At 37.1% G+C, this 21,675-nt stretch overlaps 1 protein-coding gene across 4 annotated transcripts in view; it reads right to left on the bottom strand.

Annotated features, from left to right (window-relative positions):
* Positions 1-21,675, bottom strand: part of LOC106085137 (UDP-glycosyltransferase UGT5) — a 51,640-nt gene that overhangs the window by 18,465 nt on the left and 11,500 nt on the right. Inside the window, exon 1 of one of the 4 annotated variants that reach the window (XM_013249194.2) lies at positions 9,150-10,243. The exons of 2 other annotated variants lie outside the window; for them this stretch is intronic. In XM_013249194.2, coding sequence (XP_013104648.2) covers positions 9,150-9,829 — 680 coding nt within the window. In that variant the 5' untranslated portion in view covers positions 9,830-10,243. Of the gene's footprint in view, positions 1-394; positions 1,147-9,149; positions 10,244-21,675 lie in introns of those variants that run through there. One more of the 4 variants, XM_013249193.2, reaches the window with a different exon arrangement.

Below are 21,675 nucleotides of genomic sequence, written 5' to 3'. Positions count from 1 at the left end.
TGAGGTTTGTTGAGGGAGCAGAATGGTTCCGACGGGGAATGTCACAAGCTCCGGCGTAGATAGATCCGTGCTGATGTAGGAACGGGCGGTTCTTCATCCCCCGCTTGGGTTTCTCCACTCCTCCTGCCTTTTTCTTTTATTTGTATATAACCTTTAGTACGAGGTCTCACATTTTCTTTTTCTTCCCTTTCTCTCTCTAGGGTACCACAGTGGGCCAAACTGGCCTCCGAGTGAACTCACCTTTGGCAACCCATTCAACCTAACATCCGCTGAGGTCCATCAAAATTGATTCAGTATAAGATATAGTTCCCAAATTGTTCTTATAGGGTAGGTATAGGGTGTTATAGAGACGGCACCAAACGACTTTCATCAGTCCCCCTATATACTCACTCACCTGTACATCTCCTCATTAATGCCATTTATATAGGGTTGCAAAACATAACGCTCCACAGCATAATCCACAAAATTAAGCACCTTTTGCCAAAACTTCAAAGGTGCCTTCCATGCGACTCGGGTCAAACGAGGATAATAAGAAACTTCTGCAGGATTACCCAGCAAACGATTTGTAGCATACGGTGGCCTTAATAAAGTCACCGATATAATGGGACACTGGAAATGTGTACCCAAGCCAAACAGGAAATCCATCATGGTATGACCCACCAAAACCACATCAAAATCCCCTGCCTGGTGTTCGGCCAAGAAATTCAACATTTTGGGATGATTTAAGGTACTATGGGCACACTCAAGCCTTTCATCGATAACTTTAAACCAAACCATATAATGACCTTTGGTGTTGTTAACCAAACGGCGGCCATCGTATAGAGCTTGACCCTCAAGGTGTATGTATTGGTAGTGGTGTGGATATTTTTTGGTGGTATAACTACTGGGATTGGCATAATTGCTGAAGATTGTCAAATTATGTCCAGCGTGGGCCAAGGCTTCAGTTACTGCACTATAGGTTAACATGTTGGAATATGAGACCGGGCTAAAAAAGGCCAATATGCGGGCGGCATCCAAGACCTGGAAGCTAAGGCCTAAAAAGGCTAAATAATGCCAAACAGATTTGTTTGCCATTTTCAGTTGACAATAGAAATATAAAAACTTAAATCACAAATAACACTGTTTTTTCCACAACTAGCCGATAATGACTGAGAGACTATAGACTCACTGTAACACATTTTGCATAGTTCTCGCCCAACCACAAAACTCTCTTATCCGCTTAACAAAGGTATAGTGTTTTGGATAATTAAAATTATATTGTATTTAAAAAAAAATACCTAGAAACATATGTTTTTTAAATGGCTTTGTATAAACAATCTCTATCCGCCGGCTAATGACTAATGTTTAATGGGATATAACGACTGGTTGGGGGTAGAAAAAAACCGCAGTTCATAAAAGCACTTTTGAAACTGAAATGTAGAAATTTTGCCCATGAGCATTCCACTAAGGAATAGGGGCAAACTTTTCACATATCAATGAGTGCAGTCCGATTCAAGTTTAAGCTCAATGGTAAGGGGCCTCCTTTTTATAGCCGAATCCGAACGGTGTGTCGCAGTGCGACACCTCTTTGGAGAGAAGTTTTACAAGGCATAGTACCTCACAAATGTTGTCAGCATTAGCATTTATCAACCGGAGTTATTACAAACAGAAAACATCGGCCGTGGTCCATTAAAATTGGTTCAGAATCAGATTTAGCTACCATTTGGGTATATTTAGCGTATGAGATGAGTTTGAAATTAGTGTAACTTCTTCAGTTTTACGAATTTCACAATTCCGATTTTCGAGTTGAGTACACAGTAATGAAGATTATGGCAAAAATTCGGATAAGTGCAACTCCTATGTTGTTTCTTCAAAAAACAAGGTCAAAATTGTATGACTTATATCCGAAAAATGCGAAATCCAGGAGTTGCACTTATCCGAATTTTTTGCCATAATCTACAATACTGTGTACTCAACTTGAAAAATTTTTTGGCATCAAAACTTGAAAATTTTCTTCACGAATCCAACGGTGTCCTCAGAATTTTGGAACTCGCAAAACTAAAGATGTTACAGCAACTTCAAACTCATCTTGATTTTTTTTAGTATTTTTCGAATATTAATTATGCGATTTTAAGCTTGTTTTTTGAAGAAACAACATAAGAGTTGCACTTATCCGAATTTTTTGCCATAATCTTCAATACTGTGTACTCAACTCGAAAAATTTTTTCGCACCAAAAATTGAAAATTTTCATAAGGGGGTAGCCTTTGTTAAAAAAATGCAAAAAAATAAAATATGAAATTTTAAATATTTCTTTTAATTGTACGAATTGTCTTCAAATTTCGAACTGCAGAATGCTAGAAAATTTTCGAAATTCAAAAAAATGAAGGAGTTACAGCGTTTTTGGCCTTGAAAACGACCTTCAAATATTCGTCCAAAAAAAATTGGTTTTTGCAATGTTTTTTATGGAAAACTTTACAGTGTTGCTTCATGTAGCACCACTACGGAAAGCGATTTTCTTCACGAATCCAACGGTGCCCTCAGAATTTTGGAACTCGCAAAACTAAAGATGTGACAGCAATTTCAAGCTCACATTGAATTTTTTAGTATTTTTCGAATATTAATTATGCGATTTTGAGCTTGTTTTTCGAAGAAACAGCATAGGAGTTGCACTTATCCGAATTTTTTGCCTTAATCTTCAATACTCTGTACTCAACTCGAAAAATTTTTTCGCATCAAAAATTGAAAATTTTCATAAGGGTTATGGCCTTTGTTAAAAAATGCACAAAAAAATAAAATGTGACATTTTAAATATTTCTTTTAATTGTACGAATCGTCTTCGAATTTCGAACTGCGGAATGCTAGAAAATTTTCGAATTTCGAAAAAATGAAGGAGTTACAGCGTTTTTGGCCTTGAAAACGACCTTCAAATGTTCGTCAAAAAAAAAAATTGGTTTTTGCAATGTTTTTTATGGAAAACATTACAGTGTTGCTTCATGTAGCACCACTACGAAAAGAGATTTTCTTCACAAATCCAGCGGTGCCCTCAGAATTTTGGAACTCGCAAAATTAAAGATGTTACAGCAATTTTAAACTCACCTTGATTTTTTTAGTATTTTTCGAATATTAATTATGCGATTTTGAGCTTGTTTTTCGAAGAAACAACATAGGAGTTGCACTTATCCGAATTTTTTGCCATAATCTTCAATACTGTGTACTCAACTCGAAAAATTTTTTCGCATCAAAAATTGAAAATTTTCATAAGGGGGTAGCCTTTGTTAAAAAAAATGCCAAAAAAATAAAATGTGAAATTTTAAATATTTCTTTTAATTGTACGAATCGTCTTTGAATTTCGAACTGCGGAATGCTAGAAAATTTTCAAAATTCGAAAAAATGAAGGAGTTACAGCGTTTTTGGCCGTGAAAACGATCTTCAAATTTTCGTCCAAAAAAAAATTGGTTTTTGCAATGTTTTTTATGGAAAACTTTACGGTATTGCTTCATGTAGCACCACTACGGAAAGAGATTTTCTTCACAAATCCAACGGTGCCCTTTGGAACTCACAAAATTAAAGATGTTACAGCAATTTCAAACTCACCTTGATTTTTTTTTGCATTTTTCGAATATTAATCATGAGATTTTGAGCTTGTTTTTCGAAGAAACAACATAGGAGTTGCACTTATCCGAATTTTTTGCCATAATCTTCAATACTGTGTACTCAACTCAAAAAATTTTTTCCCATCAAAAATTGAAAATTTTCATAAGGGGGTGGTAGCCTTTGTTAAAAAAATGCCAAAAAAATAAAATGTGAAATTTTAAATATTTCTTTTAATTGTACGAATCGTCTTCGAATTTCGAACTGCGGAATGCTAGAAAATTTTCGAAATTCGAAAAAATGAAGGAGTTACAGCGTTTTTGGCCTTGAAAACGACCTTCAAATGTTCGTCCAAAAAAAAATTGGTTTTGCAATGTTTTTTTATGGAAAACATTACAGTCTTGCTTTATGTAGCACCACTACGGAAAGAGATTTTCTTCATGAATCCAACGGTGCCCTCAGAATTTTTGAATTCGCAAAACTAAAGATGTTACAGCAATTTCAAACTCACCTTGATTTGTTTAGTATTTTTCGAATATTAATTATGCGATTTTGAGCTTGTTTTTCGAAGAAACAACATAGGAGTTGCACTTATCCGAATTTTTTGCCTTAATCTTCAATACTGTGTACTCAACTCGAAAAATTTTTTCGCACCAAAAATTGAAAATTTTCATAAGGGGGTGGTAGCCTTTGTTAAAAAAATGCCAAAAAATAAAATGTGAAATTTTAAATATTTCTTTTAATTGTACGAATCGTCTTCGAATTTCGAACTGCGGAATGCTAGAAAATTTTCGAAATTCGAAAAAATGAAGGAGTTACAGCGTTTTTGGCCTTGAAAACGACCTTCAAATATTCGTCCAAAAAAAAATTGGTATTTGCAATGTTTTTTATGGAAAACTTAACAGTGTTGCTTCATGTAGCACCACTACGGAAAGCGATTTCCTTCACGAATACAACGGTGCCCTCAGAATTTTGGAACTCGCAAAATTAAAGATGTTACAGCAATTTCAAACTCACCTTGATTTTTTTAGTATTTTTCGAATATTAATTATGCGATTTTGAGCTTGTTTTTCGAAGAAACAACATAGGAGTTGCACTTATCCGAATTTTTTGCCATAATCTTCAATACTGTGTACTCAACTCGAAAAATTTTTTCGCATCAAAAATTGAAAATTTTCATAAGGGGGTAGCCTTTGTTAAAAAAATGCCAAAAAAATAAAATGTGAAATTTTAAATATTTCTTTTAATTGTACGAATCGTCTTCGAATTTCGAACTGCGGAATGCTAGAAAATTTTCGAAATTCGAAAAAATGAAGGAGTTACAGCGTTTTTGGCCTTGAAAACGACCTTCAAATGTTCGTCCAAAAAAAAAAATGGTATTTGCAATGTTTTTTATGGAAAACTTTACAGTGTTGCTTCATGTAGCACCACTACGGAAAGCGATTTTCTTCACGAATACAACGGTGCCCTCAGAATTTTGGAACTTGCAAAATTAAAGATGTTACAGCAATTTCAAACTCACCTTGATTTTTTTAGTATTTTTCGAATGCTAGAAAATTTTCGAAATTCGAAAAAATGAAGGAGTTACAGCGTTTTTGGCCTTGAAAACGACCTTCAAATGTTCGTCCAAAAATAAATTGTTTTTTTTTTCAATGTTTTTTATGGAAAACTTTACAGTGTTGCTTCATGTAGCACCACTACGGAAAGAGATTTTCTTCACGAATCCAACGGTGCCCTCAGAATTTTGGAACTCGCAAAATTAAAGATGTTACAGCAATTTCAAACTCACCTTGATTTTTTTAGTATTTTTCGAATGCTAGAAAATTTTCGAAATTCGAAAAAATGAAGGAGTTACAGCGTTTTTGGCCTTGAAAACGACCTTTGGAAGTTCGTCCAAAAATAAATTGTTTTTGCAATGTTTTTTATGGAAAACTTTACAGTGTTGCTTCATGTAGCACCACTACGGAAAGAGATTTTCTTCACGAATCCAACGGTGCCCTCCGAATTTTGAAATTCGCAAAATTAAAGATGTTACAGCAATTTCAAACTCACCTTGATTTTTTTAGTATTTTTCGAATATTAATTATGCGATTTTGAGCTTGTTTTTCGAAGAAACAACATAGGAGTTGCACTTATCCGAATTTTTTGCCATAATCTTCAATACTGTGTACTCAACTCGAAAAATTTTTTCGCATCAAAAATTGAAAATTTTCATAAGGGGGTAGCCTTTGTTAAAAAAATGCCAAAAAATAAAATGTGAAATTTTAAATATTTCTTTTAATTGTACGAATCGTCTTCGAATTTCGAACTGCGGAATGCTAGAAAATTTTCGAAATTCGGAAAAATGAAGGAGTTACAGCGTTTTTGGCCTTGAAAACGACCTTCAAATGTTCGTCCAAAAAAAAAATTGGTTTTTGCAATGTTTTTTTATGGAAAACTTTACAGTATTTCTGCACATCGCACCACTACGGAAAGAGATTTTCTTCACGAATTCAATGGTGTCCGACAAATTGTGGGATTTGCAAAGCAAAAAAAGTTGCAGCAATTGCAAACTCCTGTTGGTTTTTTTTTTGAATTTTTTTACCCTAATAGCCGAACCGGGCCAGCTCCACTGCATCTTCTTTAACTCTCTAATATCTTTTGAAGGTTGGAACACTTCGCCCTGAATGTGTATATCGAATTCGTGCCACTGTAGCCTATGTTCGCCTATAACGCTGAACGCCTGCGTTCAAATCCTGGCGATAACATCGGACAAAATTTAGGGCGGTTATGATCCCCTCTTAATGCTGGCAACATTTGCCATGCATGGTCATGTAAAAAATTCTCCCCAAAGAGGTGTCGCACTGCGGCAATCCATTCGGACTAGGCTATAAAAAAAATCCCTTATCATAGAGTTTAAACTTGAATCGGAAAGCTTTCATTGATGTGTGAGATATGTGCCCCATTCTCGGTGGCTGAGTACATTTTTACTCCACTCCCAAATACCTTTCTTTTGAGTCCCATTTCTTGTTTTGACTGTGAGAGTGCAAAAAAAATTTTCGCACGAATCGTATTATCAATCTCCGACATCTGATGTTTTTGAAAATTAGGGTAATGAGAAGTGCTTTTTAGGGGAGGGATGGCACTCAGACATTTCGTGCTGCACTCCCAAATCCATTTACTGGGAGCCCCATATTGCCATGGTCGGTAAATATGAACTGATTTGGAGGGTGTTTTTTTGGGCTGGGGCGGCCACTGGCACTTTGCACTGAATATTCATCCTTTTTTTCAAATACCTTTAATTTAAGCTCCATATTGCCATAATCGGAAATAAAGTTCTGTTCAGGGGGTGTTTTAGGGCGTACCCCCAAACACTGCAAATTTGGATATCAAATTCGTTTTCTACTCTCAAATACCTTTCATTTGAGTCCCATATTGTCATAATGGGTCAATCAACCTATTTGACTTATTTTTGGAAGGAAAAGGGCCACCTATACTTGAACACAAATTTTAATGTCATATTCGTAATCTACTTCCAAATACCTTTGAGTCCCATATAGACATAAAATGTCCATTTGGGGGTATCTGGGGGTGGGGCTACCTCCCATTACGTGGACCTAATTTTTTATGCCACATTTGTAATCTACTGTCGAATACTTTTCATTTGAGGCCCATATTGGCATGAACGTCGAATATATCTGTTTGGAGGAATTTTTGGATCGGACAGGCCCGCTGGGCACTTCAACCGAAATTTTAATACGATATTCATTTCTAGTCTGCAAAACCTTTCATTTTATACCCATATTGTGCCTATCGGTCCACTTTTGGTTTTGGATGGCGTTTTAGGGTATGGGGGAGAGACCGACCCCCATTCGATATCTTAAAAATATAAAGCCTACGATTCCTTCCAGACAAACTTACACAATCTGTGACAATTTTTTAAAAAAAAAAAACTTTTCAGCCGTTTTTGATTCTACGGAACAAACAAAAAAACCGAGTCCCATTTAAGGCAATTTTAGAAGGTAGGTGACCCCCGTATACTTCGATCTGATTTTGTATGCCATATTTGTAATCTACTGCCGAATACTTTTCATTTGAGGCCCATATTGAACATGAACATTCAAAATGTCTGTTTGGAGAATTTTGGGTTGGGGCGGCCCGTTGGTTACTTAGGCCCAAATTTTAGTACCATATTCGTATTCTATTTTCCAATACCTTCCATTTGATACCCATATTGTCTCGATCGGTGCCCTATTGATTTTGGGTGGTGTTTTTGGGTAAGGGGGAAGGGTCCGCCCCCTCCCGAAATCAACATATTATAAAACCCATTTCTCCTTCCTGACCATATTCGCAAGCTACTTCCGAGTACCTTTCATTTGAGTCCCATATTGTCATGATTGTCAAAAAAATCTATTTTACGGGGTTTTGAGGTGGGGGCGGCCCCCAGTTACTTGGAGGTTTTGGGGTTGGGGCGGCCCTCAGTTACTTGAAGCCAATTTTTAATATGAAATTCGTACTCTACTCCTGAATACCTTTCACTTGAGTCCCATATTGTCCCGATCGGCCCACTTTTATATTTGGATAGTACTTTTGGGGTAAGGGGAAGAGTCCGCTCCCCTTTCGATATAAAGAAATTATATAGCCTATGTTTCCTTCCAGACGAACCTACACAGTCTGTGAACGAACGAAAAACGAATTTACCGTTTTAAAATTAAATCTCGAAACTCTTTCTTAGTCTAGATTATAAATGTTTGTTTATGGTTCACTTAAAATGTTTCTTTCTAATTTTTATTTAGTTTTCCCTCTATCTTCATTACTGTCACATTTCCATTTTAAGCCTTTTTTTTCATTAACTACCTGCATTTTGTGTTCCTAAAGTGTTCTTATGTCTGCCTTATCTGCTACAAATCTTAATACCTCCCTCCATTTCTTTGGATTTGTTTCTTTCTAATCTCTCAGTTTAGTGTTTTCTTTTCACTGAACAGCTCGAAATTCATTAGAAGGTCATTTTCAAGAAAAATCTTTCGAAAAAACACACAAAACTAGTTGACTTGATCAATTAACACTAGACCGTCACTGTAACCGACCATTCTATGGGCGGGCCATTAAAACAAAAAACAAATAACAACCAAATTTTAAGTGGGCACATTTGGTGATTGTTTTTGTGATTGACTGTTTCTCCCCCTGTCTGTCGGACACTCCGTTCATTAGCTACTCTCATAACATGCTGGGCACAGTGGACTGGAAATTAGTAACACAGCATCTGACCTAGACAAACAGTAAGCAAAATGTACAGGTAGAGCGTTAAGTAAAAAAAAATAGAATTCCCATTTTACATGTGCGACTTAAATTAAGACAGGGTGTGACAAAAAGGAAGGTCCAAAATAAAGAAAAACCGAATAAATTTGAATATTCTCATTGGGATTAGGGAAAAATTGTTCCTAATCCCTTCCATATAAGTATCTGGTCACAAATAGTCTTGACTCTAACAGCGAAAGTGGGGTTATTTCATTTCCTACCCATCCAAATACTCAGATGTCGCTGGTGAATATCGTAGCAATTCAAGAGTTAGTTGTTCATTGTTTCTCAACCTACTTACCTATACATCCGTTGCACCTTCCACTCCACAATGGCCGCTAGAATATGCTGTTCAAATAACGATGACAAATAATTTTTAACTCTCGCCCAAAATCTCATCGGTTGCTTAAGGCCCGTAAATCGATTCGGAACATATGATGTCTCAGCAGGGTTGCCAATCATTCGATTGATGGGAAATATCGGTTGCACCATAAACGACAAGATTATGGGACATTGGAAATGAGCCCCCATGCCCAGCATAAAATCATTCATAAAATAACCCAATATGACAACATCAAAATCACCCGCCTTATGGCTATGCAAAAACTGCAACATTTTCTCGTGATTCATGGTCTCATTGGCCATGGTGAAAATTTGCTCTAAAATGTAATTCAGCCTACGATAAAGGGGCAAAGGACGATTAACCATTTCCTGGGCAAACGCATTGTCAAACATGGGCCCCTCAATGCCCACAAATGTGTAGGGGGCATTACGGTGGGCCTGAGCATCATCGCTGGTAGTGGCCAACACGGTGACGTCGTGACCAGCATCCGCCAATGCCTTGGCAACGGCACTATGTATGAGCAAATGCGATTTGGAAGGTGATGGGAATACACCGAGAATGCGTGATGCTTCGTTATTTTGAATTAAGGCAACGCAGACGTAGCCTATAATTACAAAAACAAAACCCAAAAAATTCATAATAGACGTAATTATATTTAATTACAAATAATCGACTTTTGGTACGCCAACAACAGCAACAGCAACATCAGCAGCAAGAACATCTACAGAGCAGCAATAGCGTCTCAACGTCAACATAACCGGCAACGCAGACGCCGCCAACAACAGCAATTATAGCCTGCCTCTACGAACACACAGCAACCATGTACAACGGACGGCCTCTGTGGGGAAAAACTGATTGAGTGTCGAGTGGCTGGCTGGCCGATGACGACAACGACAATAGCACGCAGTTTGGTTGATTGTTGTTTACCGATTGCAACACGAATCGTTTGTTTGTGGGAGAGAAGGGGGCGCGTGTGAGCGGGTTTTTAACACGTCGTGATTGAATGTAGGAGTGTGTGTGCGTGTGCGTTTAGGGTAGTGCGTTTAATAAGTATGCCGCTGCAAGACTGATCAGAATTAATTGCTAGGCATGTTATTAAAAACCAGGGGAAATTGTTTCTCATTCTTTGCTCTCCTTAGTGTGTTAGTGTTGCCAACGAAGAGGAAATATAAAGAGGTATAAGTGTTTTGGGAAAAGGTGGTACATTTTTCAATAGGCGCTAATGAGAAGAATTAAACTTTAACAAAATGATATACTTATGCAGCATATATTGGAGAAAGATATTAAAATACAGAATGCCAGAAAATTCATTATTGGGCATTAAATGGGTTTGAGCTTTATTAAATAAAGATATCATTTGCGGGTGAACAGCGTTGAAACTCATATCAAAGAGTGCTGGAGACTCTGACAGAGAAAATTTAAAAGCTATAATAATCTGTCAACTATTAAAGGAAGCATGAAAAAGTCACACAGGAGAATAGAAAGTTGGTCAGACAGTTGAGTTACCGAAATGAAGATTCCAATCACTAAATGAGGCAATTTTTCACATTTGGGTTGGTAAACCAAAACCTTCATCTCAATTCGAAACTGTATTCTACATCATGCGGTCGATGTTCGATGGGCTCTAAGAGGATCTACTGGCTCTTTTACCTTGGGAAAGGGAAACTCTTTTACCTTGGGAAAGGAAAACCAAACCAACCTATTCCTTGTGAAGGGGAAACAAAGCCACCCACTCCCTAGGTACGGGAAATAAAATCACGAATTCCATTGGTTAATGGTACTAAAACCATTTGGTACTTGGGAAGAGGTACTTTACACACGATATTCTTTGGCAAAAAGGTATAAAAACCACGATATCCCTGGGGAAAAGGTACTAAAAACATGATATCCCTTGGGAAATGTACCAAAACCACAATATCTTTTGGAAAAGTGTGTTTAAACCCCGGTATCCCTTGAGAAAGGGAACCTAAACCACCACCCACGATATTTAACGATGTTTCTTGGAAAAGGGTACTAAACTTACGATGTCCCTTGGGAAATGGTTCTAAAATCGCGATATAATCTGGGAAAGTTAGCCAAAACCACGATATCCCTTAGTAAAGGATATGTAAATCTAGGTATCCCTTGGAAATGGGTACTTAAACCATCATATTTCTTGAGACAGGGCGCTAAAACTACGATACCTCTTTGGGAAAGGAACTAAAATCATCCTAAACATTGTAATTGGTACTAAATCCACGTTATCCCTTGGGAAGCGATAATATTGGGTTGCCCAAAAAGTAATTGCGGATTTTTTAAAAGAAAGTAAATGCATTTTTAATAAAACGGATGAACTTTGATCAAATATACTTTTTTTACACTTTTTTTCTAAAGCAAGCTAAAAGTAACAGCTGATAACTGAAAGAAGAAAGAATGCGATTACAGAGTCACAAGCTGTGAAAAAATTTGTCAACGCCGACTATATGAAAAATCCGCAATTACTTTTTGGGCAACCCAATAAAACCTCGATATCCCATTGGAAAGGGTACTAAAGCTACAATATCCTTTGTAAAAGGATACTAAAACAAAGACGTACCTTGGTAAAGGATTCTAAATCAACAATGTCCCTTGGAAAAGTGTATTAAACTATTTTATCGCTTGGGAAAGGGTGCTAAAATTACCGTATTCTTTGGAAAGGGTAGTAAAACTATGCGATCCCTTAAAAAATGGTACTAAAACTACCCTACCCCTGGGAAAAGGGTAATTAAACAACTTTATCCTTTGGGAAATGGTACTAAAACAACCTTATCAATTAGAAAAAGGCACTAAAACTACCCTATTCCTTAGAAAAAGGAACTAAAATTCCTCTAGCCTTTGGGAAATCGTACTAAAATTAACCTATCGACTGGGAAAGGGTACTAAAACCACAATATTCCTTGAGATAGAGTACTAAAGCCACCCTCTCTCTTGGGAATGGGAATATAATCCACAATATACCTTGGTATAGTGTACTTAAAGCACGATATCCCTTTACAAAGGACCCTCATACTATGCTTTCTTCTAGAAAAGGGTCATAAAACCAACCTCTCCCTTCGGAAAGGATACTCCATGATATACCTTGGGAACAAGAACTTATACCACGATATCCCTTGACAAAGGATACTAAATTTAGACATTCATTTGAAACAGTTACTGCAACCAACGTCTTTCTCTACCTTGGGAAGCAATGAGTATTTTTGATAAAGGGTACTAAGACCATATATTCCTTTCGAACGGGTGCTACAACCAATAAATGGTACCAAAACCACGATATACCTTGGGAAAGGGTATTAAAACCACGATATCCTTTGGGAAAGGGTAATAAATACCACGATATCCCTTGGGAAAGGGAAGTAAAACCACAATATCACTTGCAAATGGGTACTAAAACCACGATATCTTTTGGGAAAGGGTACTAAAACCACGACATATCTTGAGATAGAGTACTAAAACCACGATATTCCTTGGTAAAGTTGATAGGACAGCGATATCCCTTGGAAAAGGTACTAAAACCACGATATGCCTTGGAAAAAAGGTACGTATGCCACGAAATCTCTCAGGAGGAGTACTCAAAACATGACATCACTGGGACAGGGTCCAAAAAGTACTAAAACCAAGATATCCCCTTGAAAATGGTACTAAAACCAAGATATCCCCTAGAAAATGGTAGAACAATAACGATATCCCTTTGTGCTAAACCATAATATCTCTTGGAGATAGGTATTTAAACCACAATGTCCTTTGAAAAGGGAATGAATCCATGATATCCTTTGAGAATGAGTACTAAAACCACTTTATTCCTTACGATGAAGTTCTAAAATCACGATATCCCTTGGAAAAAGGTACAAACACCACCATATCCCTTGTGAAAGGGTAATAAAACCAGGCTATCCCTTGGGAATAGTCCAAAACCACCACATTCCTTCGAAAAGGATACCAAAGAAAGATGTCCCTTATGAAATGGTAGTAAATCTACGAAATCCCCTGAGAAAAGGTATTAAAATCACCATATCCCTTAGAAAAGCGTACTATATCTAGCCTTTTCTTTGGGGAAGGGTAATATATCTACCCTTTCTATTGGGAAAGGGCAGAAATTCCTACCCTTCGCCTTAAAAAAAAATGCAAAATCTACCCTTTTCCTTGGAAAAGTGTACAAAACCTATCCATTGCCATGGAAAAGTATTCCAAAGGGAAAGGGTTTCGGAAAGGGAACTTCATTTTCCCTTTTCCTTTGGATAGGTTGCTAAATCTACTCTTATCCTTGCGAAAAATTAGGAAATCTTTCCTAGTCATAGGAGGGAAGGCGCTTAATGTACACTTTCATTTGGGAAAGGGTACTTAATCAACACTTTTATTTGCGAAAGCTTTAAAATCGACTCTTTGGCTTTAAAAAAGGTGCAGAATATGCCATTCGCCTTGGGTTCCGCAACTACCCTTATAACTTTGTGAAAAGGTACTAGAGCCCTCCCTTGGGATAGTTATCAAATCTACCCCCTTCCTTCAAAAGGAATGAGTACTACATGTATTGTAACTTTCCATTGGGCAAATGTGCTAAAGACTTGGATTCCGAAACTACCATAGGGTACTTGAACAACCCTCTCCCTTGGGATAGGGTACTTAAACTACCCTCTCCCTTAGGATAGGTTACTTAAACTACCCTCTCCCTTGGGATAGGGTACTTAAACTACCCTCTCCCTTGGGATAGGGTACTTAAACTACCCTCTCCCTTGGGATAGGGTACTTAAACTACCCTCTCCCTTGGGATAGGGTACTTAAACTACCCTCTCCCCTGGGATAGGGTACTTAAACTACCCTCTCCCTTGGGATAGGGTACTTAAACTACCCTCTCCCTTGGGATAGGGTACTTAAACTACCCTCTCACTTGGGATAGGGTACTTAAACTACCCTCTCCCTTGGGATAGGGTACTTAAACTACCCTCTCCCTTGGGTTAGGGTACTTAAACTACTGTCTCTCTCGGGATAGGGTACTTAAACTACCCTCTCCCTTGGGAAAGGGTACTTAAACTACCCTCCCTCTTGGGATAGGGTACTTAAACTACCCTCTCCCTTGGGATAGGGTACTTAAACTACCCTCTCCCTTGGGATAGGGTACTTAAAGTACCCTCTCCCTTGGGATTGAAAGAGTGTACCCTCTGCCTGGGTATTATTTTTATTCCATTCTACGTACCTAACAATATAGCCCAGAAACTGTCATACTTGTACAGCATCTAACTCTTCAAACTTCTGTCTATAAATAATTTTAAAAGAAAATCCATCCAAATTGACAACACTGCCTTAATACTTGGATATTTTCCAAACTCTCCTCTCTACTTTCACACACAACAACTCAATGCCCTCTTCATCGCGCTCTCCCTAATTAATTATCACATTGAGGTAATGAACATTTAAGTATGAGAGAGCAAAGTATTTACCAGCACGATAATACACAAAAGGGGAAATACTCATTATGAGTGAGTTATTCCAGAGCAATTTCTCTTAGCTTGCATGAAGGAAGGAAAAACTCTCAAAGAGAGTTCGGAAGACACATACAAAGAGATTTCTTTCTTTGAGTTTTATTGCCATACCCTGACATTTGAACAGAGTCTATGGCACATTGTTGTCTGCTTGTGGGTGCATTAACAACCCACTAACCAACACACAATCAGTCATTTCTTGTCTATAGCCAAATATGGAATGTTGTACGTGCCCCTTTTTGCTGCACAAACACAGTCACACACTCAAAAATCCTCAATCCTCCTGCTTTGATGCAGGAGTTACGTTTTTCTTTTTGTTTTGTTTGATTTGCTTTTTTTTTTTGTTTGTATACATGGAGCGTCATAATTGTGCTCTGCTGTTTTGTGTTTGTATATGTGCCTTAAACATTGTAATGAGAAAATGAGAAAAAAAAGAAACAACAACTCATCGACAGTAAAAAAAAGACAGCTATGGAGGAGCCTGATTTGGCATTGTCTAATTACGATGATATTCGCAATAACAATTGCCGTCGGTAGAAAAACCGACATTGCTTGTGGATTTATTTTATTGCCATAAAATCCATTGATTTATGGGAAATATTAATGAGTCCTTGATATCGATATGGAGATGGAATGTTGTATTGTGTCAAGTGTTTGTATTTTTGTGTTGTAGGTGAGAATAGTTGTGGGTGGGGCTTAGAAAATATGGATAAATCTGTTTAATGAGATATGTGGGGGTTTTATTGTATGTTTCAAAATCTTCAATGTGAAAAGGTTAGCACCGGTATTCACAAAACTTATATAGATTTGAAATAGTTTTATTTGACAGATTTCCTTTAAAGAAATGCGAAATAAACCCAATTTAAGGCTTTATTGAGTTTTGTGAATACGCCCGTAACTTTTTTACGATAGTCTATGGATTAGATAAAAGTTTTGTCACAATTAGGTGTACAACATCCTCGTTCTTCGAAGTCTATATGAATGCTTCTATAAAAAGTAAAACTAAAAATAAACCTAAAGAATTAAAAATCAATACTTATTGAATTTTCAGGAATTTTCAGTCAGCCGCAAAAAATAATGAGGAAAATACCAAATTAGAGGAAGTGCGATAGTTCGGAGACACAACAAAACTGAAACAAGAAGATGTTCAGAATTAGGTCTAGAAATGTTCAGAATTAGGTCTAGAAACTAAAAATCAATCCGAGGGCTTAGGATCAGGTAAATCCTCTTTCAGCAACAAAGACGAAAATCTAGTAACTGATACAGATAGTGTGCTTTGATATATACTTTGTTATATCGCCACCCCTCCGAGCTTAGACAGAATGAGTTTAGTGTAGCAGCTGCTCAGCTAAAGAACAGCAAAGATGAAGTAGGCGGTAGAGGCCACCGTAGCGCAGAGGTTAGCATGTCCGGCTATGACACTGAACGCCTGGCGAGACCATCAGAAAAAAAAAATTTCAGCGGTGGTTTTCCACTCCTAATACTGGCAACATTTGTGAGGTACTCTGCCATGTAAAACTTTTCTTCAAAGAGGTGTCGCACTGCGGCACCTGAGTCTGCTATAAAAAGGAGGCCCCTTATCATTGAGCTTAAACTTGAATCGGGCAAAATTTGCAAATTTGCATTTTGAAGTAGGCGATGGATTACAGCTTGACCTATTTAAGACTGGAAAAGGTACACAAAAGAGGTATTTAAAGCATCCTATTCATTGGAAAGGGTTACTAAAAATGCCCTTCTCATTGGAAAATGAGACAAAAACTACCCTTCTCATGGGAAAAGGCTAATGAAACTATCCTTTTTATTGGAAAAATGTACTGAGATTACCCTTATTTTACTATAATTGACCATTACAGAATAGTATTTCTCCAGCTGAATGATGGATAGATGGCTAAGCACCTCGATATTCTGAGCTTCTTCACACCCAGTTTCGAGATGTCGCTCTCCACTTGGTCAACCCATCGGAGTTTTAGTCTTCCCCCTTTCGCATTTTTTTTTAAGGTCGCCTTCAATAGACTTCTTTGCTGGAGCTTCATCATCTATTCTGACAACATGAGCTAGCCAAGGCAAACGTTGTATTTTGATGCGTTTAACTATGCCTTCGTCGTCATACAGCTCGTAGTTCATACGACGCTTATAATTTCAATCAAAGAAGGACTTTTCTCTCAAACACTCCAAGTACTGCTTCATCTGCTTTCGCAAGTACCCATGCTGCGGAGCCATATAACAGCTCGGGTGGTATCAGTGTCCTGTAAAATGTAATTTTTGTCTGTCGGGAGGTGGTTGTGCTCTTTTTCTGCTTGCTCAGTTCAAAAAAACATCATTATCCTTTGTTTGTTTGGGTTACTGCGGTGCCAACTTTCTTCATTTTATGCCTTTTTACTTGGAAAGTATAAGGGCAAGCTTGGAAAAGCTCAGAAAAAATCCTGGGTAGAATTCTGCAGTTTAGTGGAGAAAACATCTGAAGCCTTTAGACTAAGGAAGATTCTTTCCTCGAGACCTATTTTGCAGTTCCGTGGAAGATACATCTCTGAGGCCTCTAGACTAAGGAAGATTCTTTCCTCGAGACTTATTACGGTGGGCTATTATCAGAAGTCAGAGAATGTATGGCCAATGTATAGTAAGGAAACACTAAAACTACTCTTTGATACACATTTCCCGGGAAATTCTCCAACGAACAACGTGGAGCCAGATAAGGTTGTCACTGGTATGTAATCGTCGGTGGCTATTAGGTAAATTGTGTCTGAGCGGAAAATCCTTTGGTCGATGAGAAGTTTCGACTCCTTTAATTCGCCAGGCCCTGATGATATGTATCACCAGTTGAATTCAGGTTTAAAACCTAGTACTGACGCGAGTTTTCGTCCGTACAACTGTCAAAACGTATTATAAGAAAATTGTGACGTAGAAAATGTGAACACATTCTGTAGAAGTGATGCAAATGAGCAAAATAGTAACGTTATGTCGCTGCATCAGTATGAACTTGGCTTCAACTAATAGCGAATGGTCACCAATCTACTCTACTTCAAAGCTGTTGTTTTTGTTTTGGGTTGTTGTTTGACTTTTGTTTGTGTTCTGGCGAAGAATAGAGTCCGTCGGATATCGCAATAATTTAATACGCTGCGAATGAAGTCCGTACTAGGCTTAAGGCTGATACAAACTAAACTGTAAATTGGAAAAGAAGAATAAGAAATCACTGCCCTCCATGCGATTCTCAAATACATTAGGTATGTGTATTTGTTGCAACTACTTTTATCACTCCACAAATTTTCAGATAATGAAAGAAAATCTCCACTAACACCATGAACGTATAACGCATCTTTAGAAAATACAATTCAAAAAGCAAAATAAGCTGCTAAAATGGAGTCTCACTTGTCTTACCTAAACAAAAAACCAAATTTTTAAAGCAAAAATTTTTTTATCTTTCGCACTTTTTTAGCTGTAAGACTGCTGTTCTAAATTTGCATATATTATGCTATAATAGCACAGACACTGTTGTAAAGGGTGATTTTTTTGAGGTTAGGATTTTCATGCATTAGTATTTGACAGATCACGTGGGATTTCAGACATGGTGTCAAAGAGAAAGATGCTCAGTATGCTTTGACATTTCATCATGAATAGACTTACTAACGAGCAACGCTTGCAAATCATTGAATTTTATTACCAAAATCAGTGTTCGGTTCGAAATGTGTTCAAATTTTGACAAATTTTGTTCAGCGATGAGGCTCATTTCTGGTTGAATGGCTACGTAAATAAGCAAAATTGCCGCATTTGGAGTGAAGAGCAACCAAAAGCCGTTCAAGAACTGCCCATGCATCCCGAAAAATGCACTGTTTGGTGTGGTTTGTACGCTGGTGGAATCATTGGACCGTATTTTTTCAAAGATGCTGTTGGACGCAACGTTACGGTGAATGAACACATTTCGAACCGAACACTGATTTTGGTAATAAAATTCAATGATTTGCAAGCGTTGCTCGTTAGTAAGTCTATTCATGATGAAATGTCAAAGCATACTGAGCATCTTTCTCTTTGACACCATGTCTGAAATCCCACGTGATCTGTCAAATACTAATGCATGAAAATCCTAACCTCAAAAAAATCACCCTTTAGTAGCAGGGACATAAACCTCAAACAATCAGCCAACAGTGTTTGTCAATATTTGTAAATTTTGTCTATGAGAGCAAAATTTTTTGACGGGGGTAATAGGTGAAAAGATATACTGGACCTGTCTAGAGAAGCTTAAGTGTGGAATATATTCCGGGAAACTACTCAGCTTTCGAAGGCAGCAGAGCAAATTTACTAAAGAGGGTCACCAATCCAGCTTTTATTGAAATTCAAGACATGTGGTTAGAGAAAAAGGCATTTTGACAAGCCAAAAAAAGAAATGATCCCCCAGAAGGATGTGTATGGGGCTAATTTTATCTTCCCACATGGAATAAAGAGACATTCATCTCATTTCTTTTAACTAAATCAAGCAAAGACTTTAAGTCTGCCTTCCAAAACCTTACAGCGTATAAATTTCTTCTTAAGTGCTTTGAGTATTCATGCATACACAAAACTCTTGGCGCCATCCACGTCCCCAAAAATGTTGACTCTATTGATTCCACCAATTAATGGAAATCATGAACCATCCATGCCATTGAGTTAATTAACATTTCGTTTATCGAACTTGTCATTAATTTGCATATGGCGATAATAGAAATCAATTAAAGATTGAAATCACGTACTTCGCTCAGCTCAATGCTTCAAATTGAGTATCCAAGACGCACTACCCACCCCTTGGGGGGGCTGGCTGCCCTAAAACCACCTACTCTTCTTACTCTTGTCGCATTAACACCTCCAAAAGCCAACCGCATGAATGGCCATAATTCAAATTGGGTTTTATTTGTTTTTGTTTGTGTTTTATTTCGGGGTGTGGATGGTCGATTTGTTCGATACAGGAGAAGGTAGCTCTATAGCTGTCTCATTGAAGAACTGATTTAATTAAATATTTACTTAAGATTTGTACACTTTTTCAATTAAAATAATGAAATGAATTAGAGTCCAAGGAGAAAATGGGTTGATACTAGCAGTACGTATAAAAAATGTAATCATATGTACATATAAACAATTGTCGAAAATCAAGTGTTAATAAATATGAAATTAGAGAGGTATAAAAATAATCAAAAGGGGTTGGGTAAGTCAATTCTAAGCGGACCATGGGCATAGCAAGCAAAGTGAATTAATGTTAAAATTAAGAAAAAAAAACGAAACAAAACAAAACAAAACAAAACAAAACAAAACAAAACAAAACAAAACAAAACAAAACAAAACAAAACAAAACAAAACAAAACAAAACAAAACAAAACAAAACAAAACAAAACAAAACAAAACAAAACAAAACAAAACAAAACAAAACAAAACAAAACAAAACAAAACAAAACAAAACAAAACAAAACAAAACAAAACAAAACAAAACAAAACAAAACAAAACAAAACAAAACAAAACAAAACAAAACAAAACAAAACAAAACAAAACAAAACAAAACAAAACAAAACAAAACAAAACAAAACAAAACAAAACAAAACAAAACAAAACAAAACAAAACAAAACAAAACAAAACAAAACAAAACAATTTAAAATTTAATAATTTAATAATTTAATATGGGAACAAATAATCAAAAGGAATTACAAATTAAAACAAACTAAAAACAAGTAAAAACGTGCTAGGCTCGGCCGGTCCGAATCTTTGGAACCCACCACCATGGATTCTGATAAAAATATATTCAAACTAACTTTAAGTTAAGGGCATAATTTGATTCTACATACCAAACTCTGACAAACCAGAAAAAATTAAAGCTTCTAGGAACCTAATAAAGATAATCGAGAGGCCGGTTTATATGAGAGCTATATTAGGTTCTACACTGATATGGACCGTACTTGACACAGTAGTTGGTCAAGTCATAACAAAACACCACATGCAAAATTTCAATCAAATCGGACAAAAATTGCGGTTAGTAAGGGCTCAAGAATTCAAATTAAAGATCGGTTTATATAGGAGAAATATCAGGTTATAGACCGATTTGGACTGTACTCGGACACAGTTGTTGGATGTCATAAAAGAACATTATTTGCAAAATTGCAGCCCAATCGGATGAAATTTGTGACTTCCAGGGGATCAAAATGTCAAATCTTGAGATCGGTTTATATGGGAGCTATATCAGGTCGTAGACTGATTCAGACTTCACAGTTGTTGTAAATGGTTTCAGTCGTCTACTTTATGCCAATCCAAACTTCGTTACGATACCTCTTTCCATACACGAGCTAGAATTTTTCTAAGGCAGCTCTATTTTTGGGCATTTTTCGTCCTTAATGCAAACCCGGGCACACGGAGCAGCAGCAACAGCAGTTGCCGTTGTCTAGCTTTCGAAGGCATTAATACAACTTCCAAAAAATATGTGCACTGTGTTGGCAATGAGTGTAAAATTCAGCTCTGACTTTATGATCAAATGTCACCGCCGATGTGTCAGTTCCGGTACTCAATAGCTACCACAATTGAAAAAAAAATTAGGTATCTTCACCAAATTTTAAATTTTATTTTGAAGAAATGTGAGGTGCCCTCCCCCCCGAAAACATAATCCTGGCAACGTCCCTGATGGGAGCCATATCAGGTTAGAGACCGATTTGAACCATACTCGACACAGTGGTTGAAAGTCATAACAGACTACTACATGCCAACTTTCATCCAGATCGGACAAATATTGCAGCTTCCTGGGGCTCAAGAAGTCAAATCGTGAGATAAGTTTATATGGTAGATATATCAGGTTATAGATGGTGGAAATCATAGTAGAACACTACACGCAAAATTTTAGCCGAATCGGACAAAAATTGCGGCTTCCAGGGGATTAAGAAGTCAAATCTGGAGATCAGTTCATATGGGAGATATATCTAAATCTAAATCGATATGGTCCATTTGCAATTCCCAACGATCTACATCAATATTAAGTATCTGTACAAA

The sequence above is a fragment of the Stomoxys calcitrans genome, chromosome 4, assembly GCF_963082655.1.
Source record: "Stomoxys calcitrans chromosome 4, idStoCalc2.1, whole genome shotgun sequence".
Taxonomy (NCBI): Eukaryota; Metazoa; Arthropoda; class Insecta; order Diptera; family Muscidae; genus Stomoxys; species Stomoxys calcitrans.
This window is presented reverse-complemented; position numbering and strand designations above follow the sequence as displayed.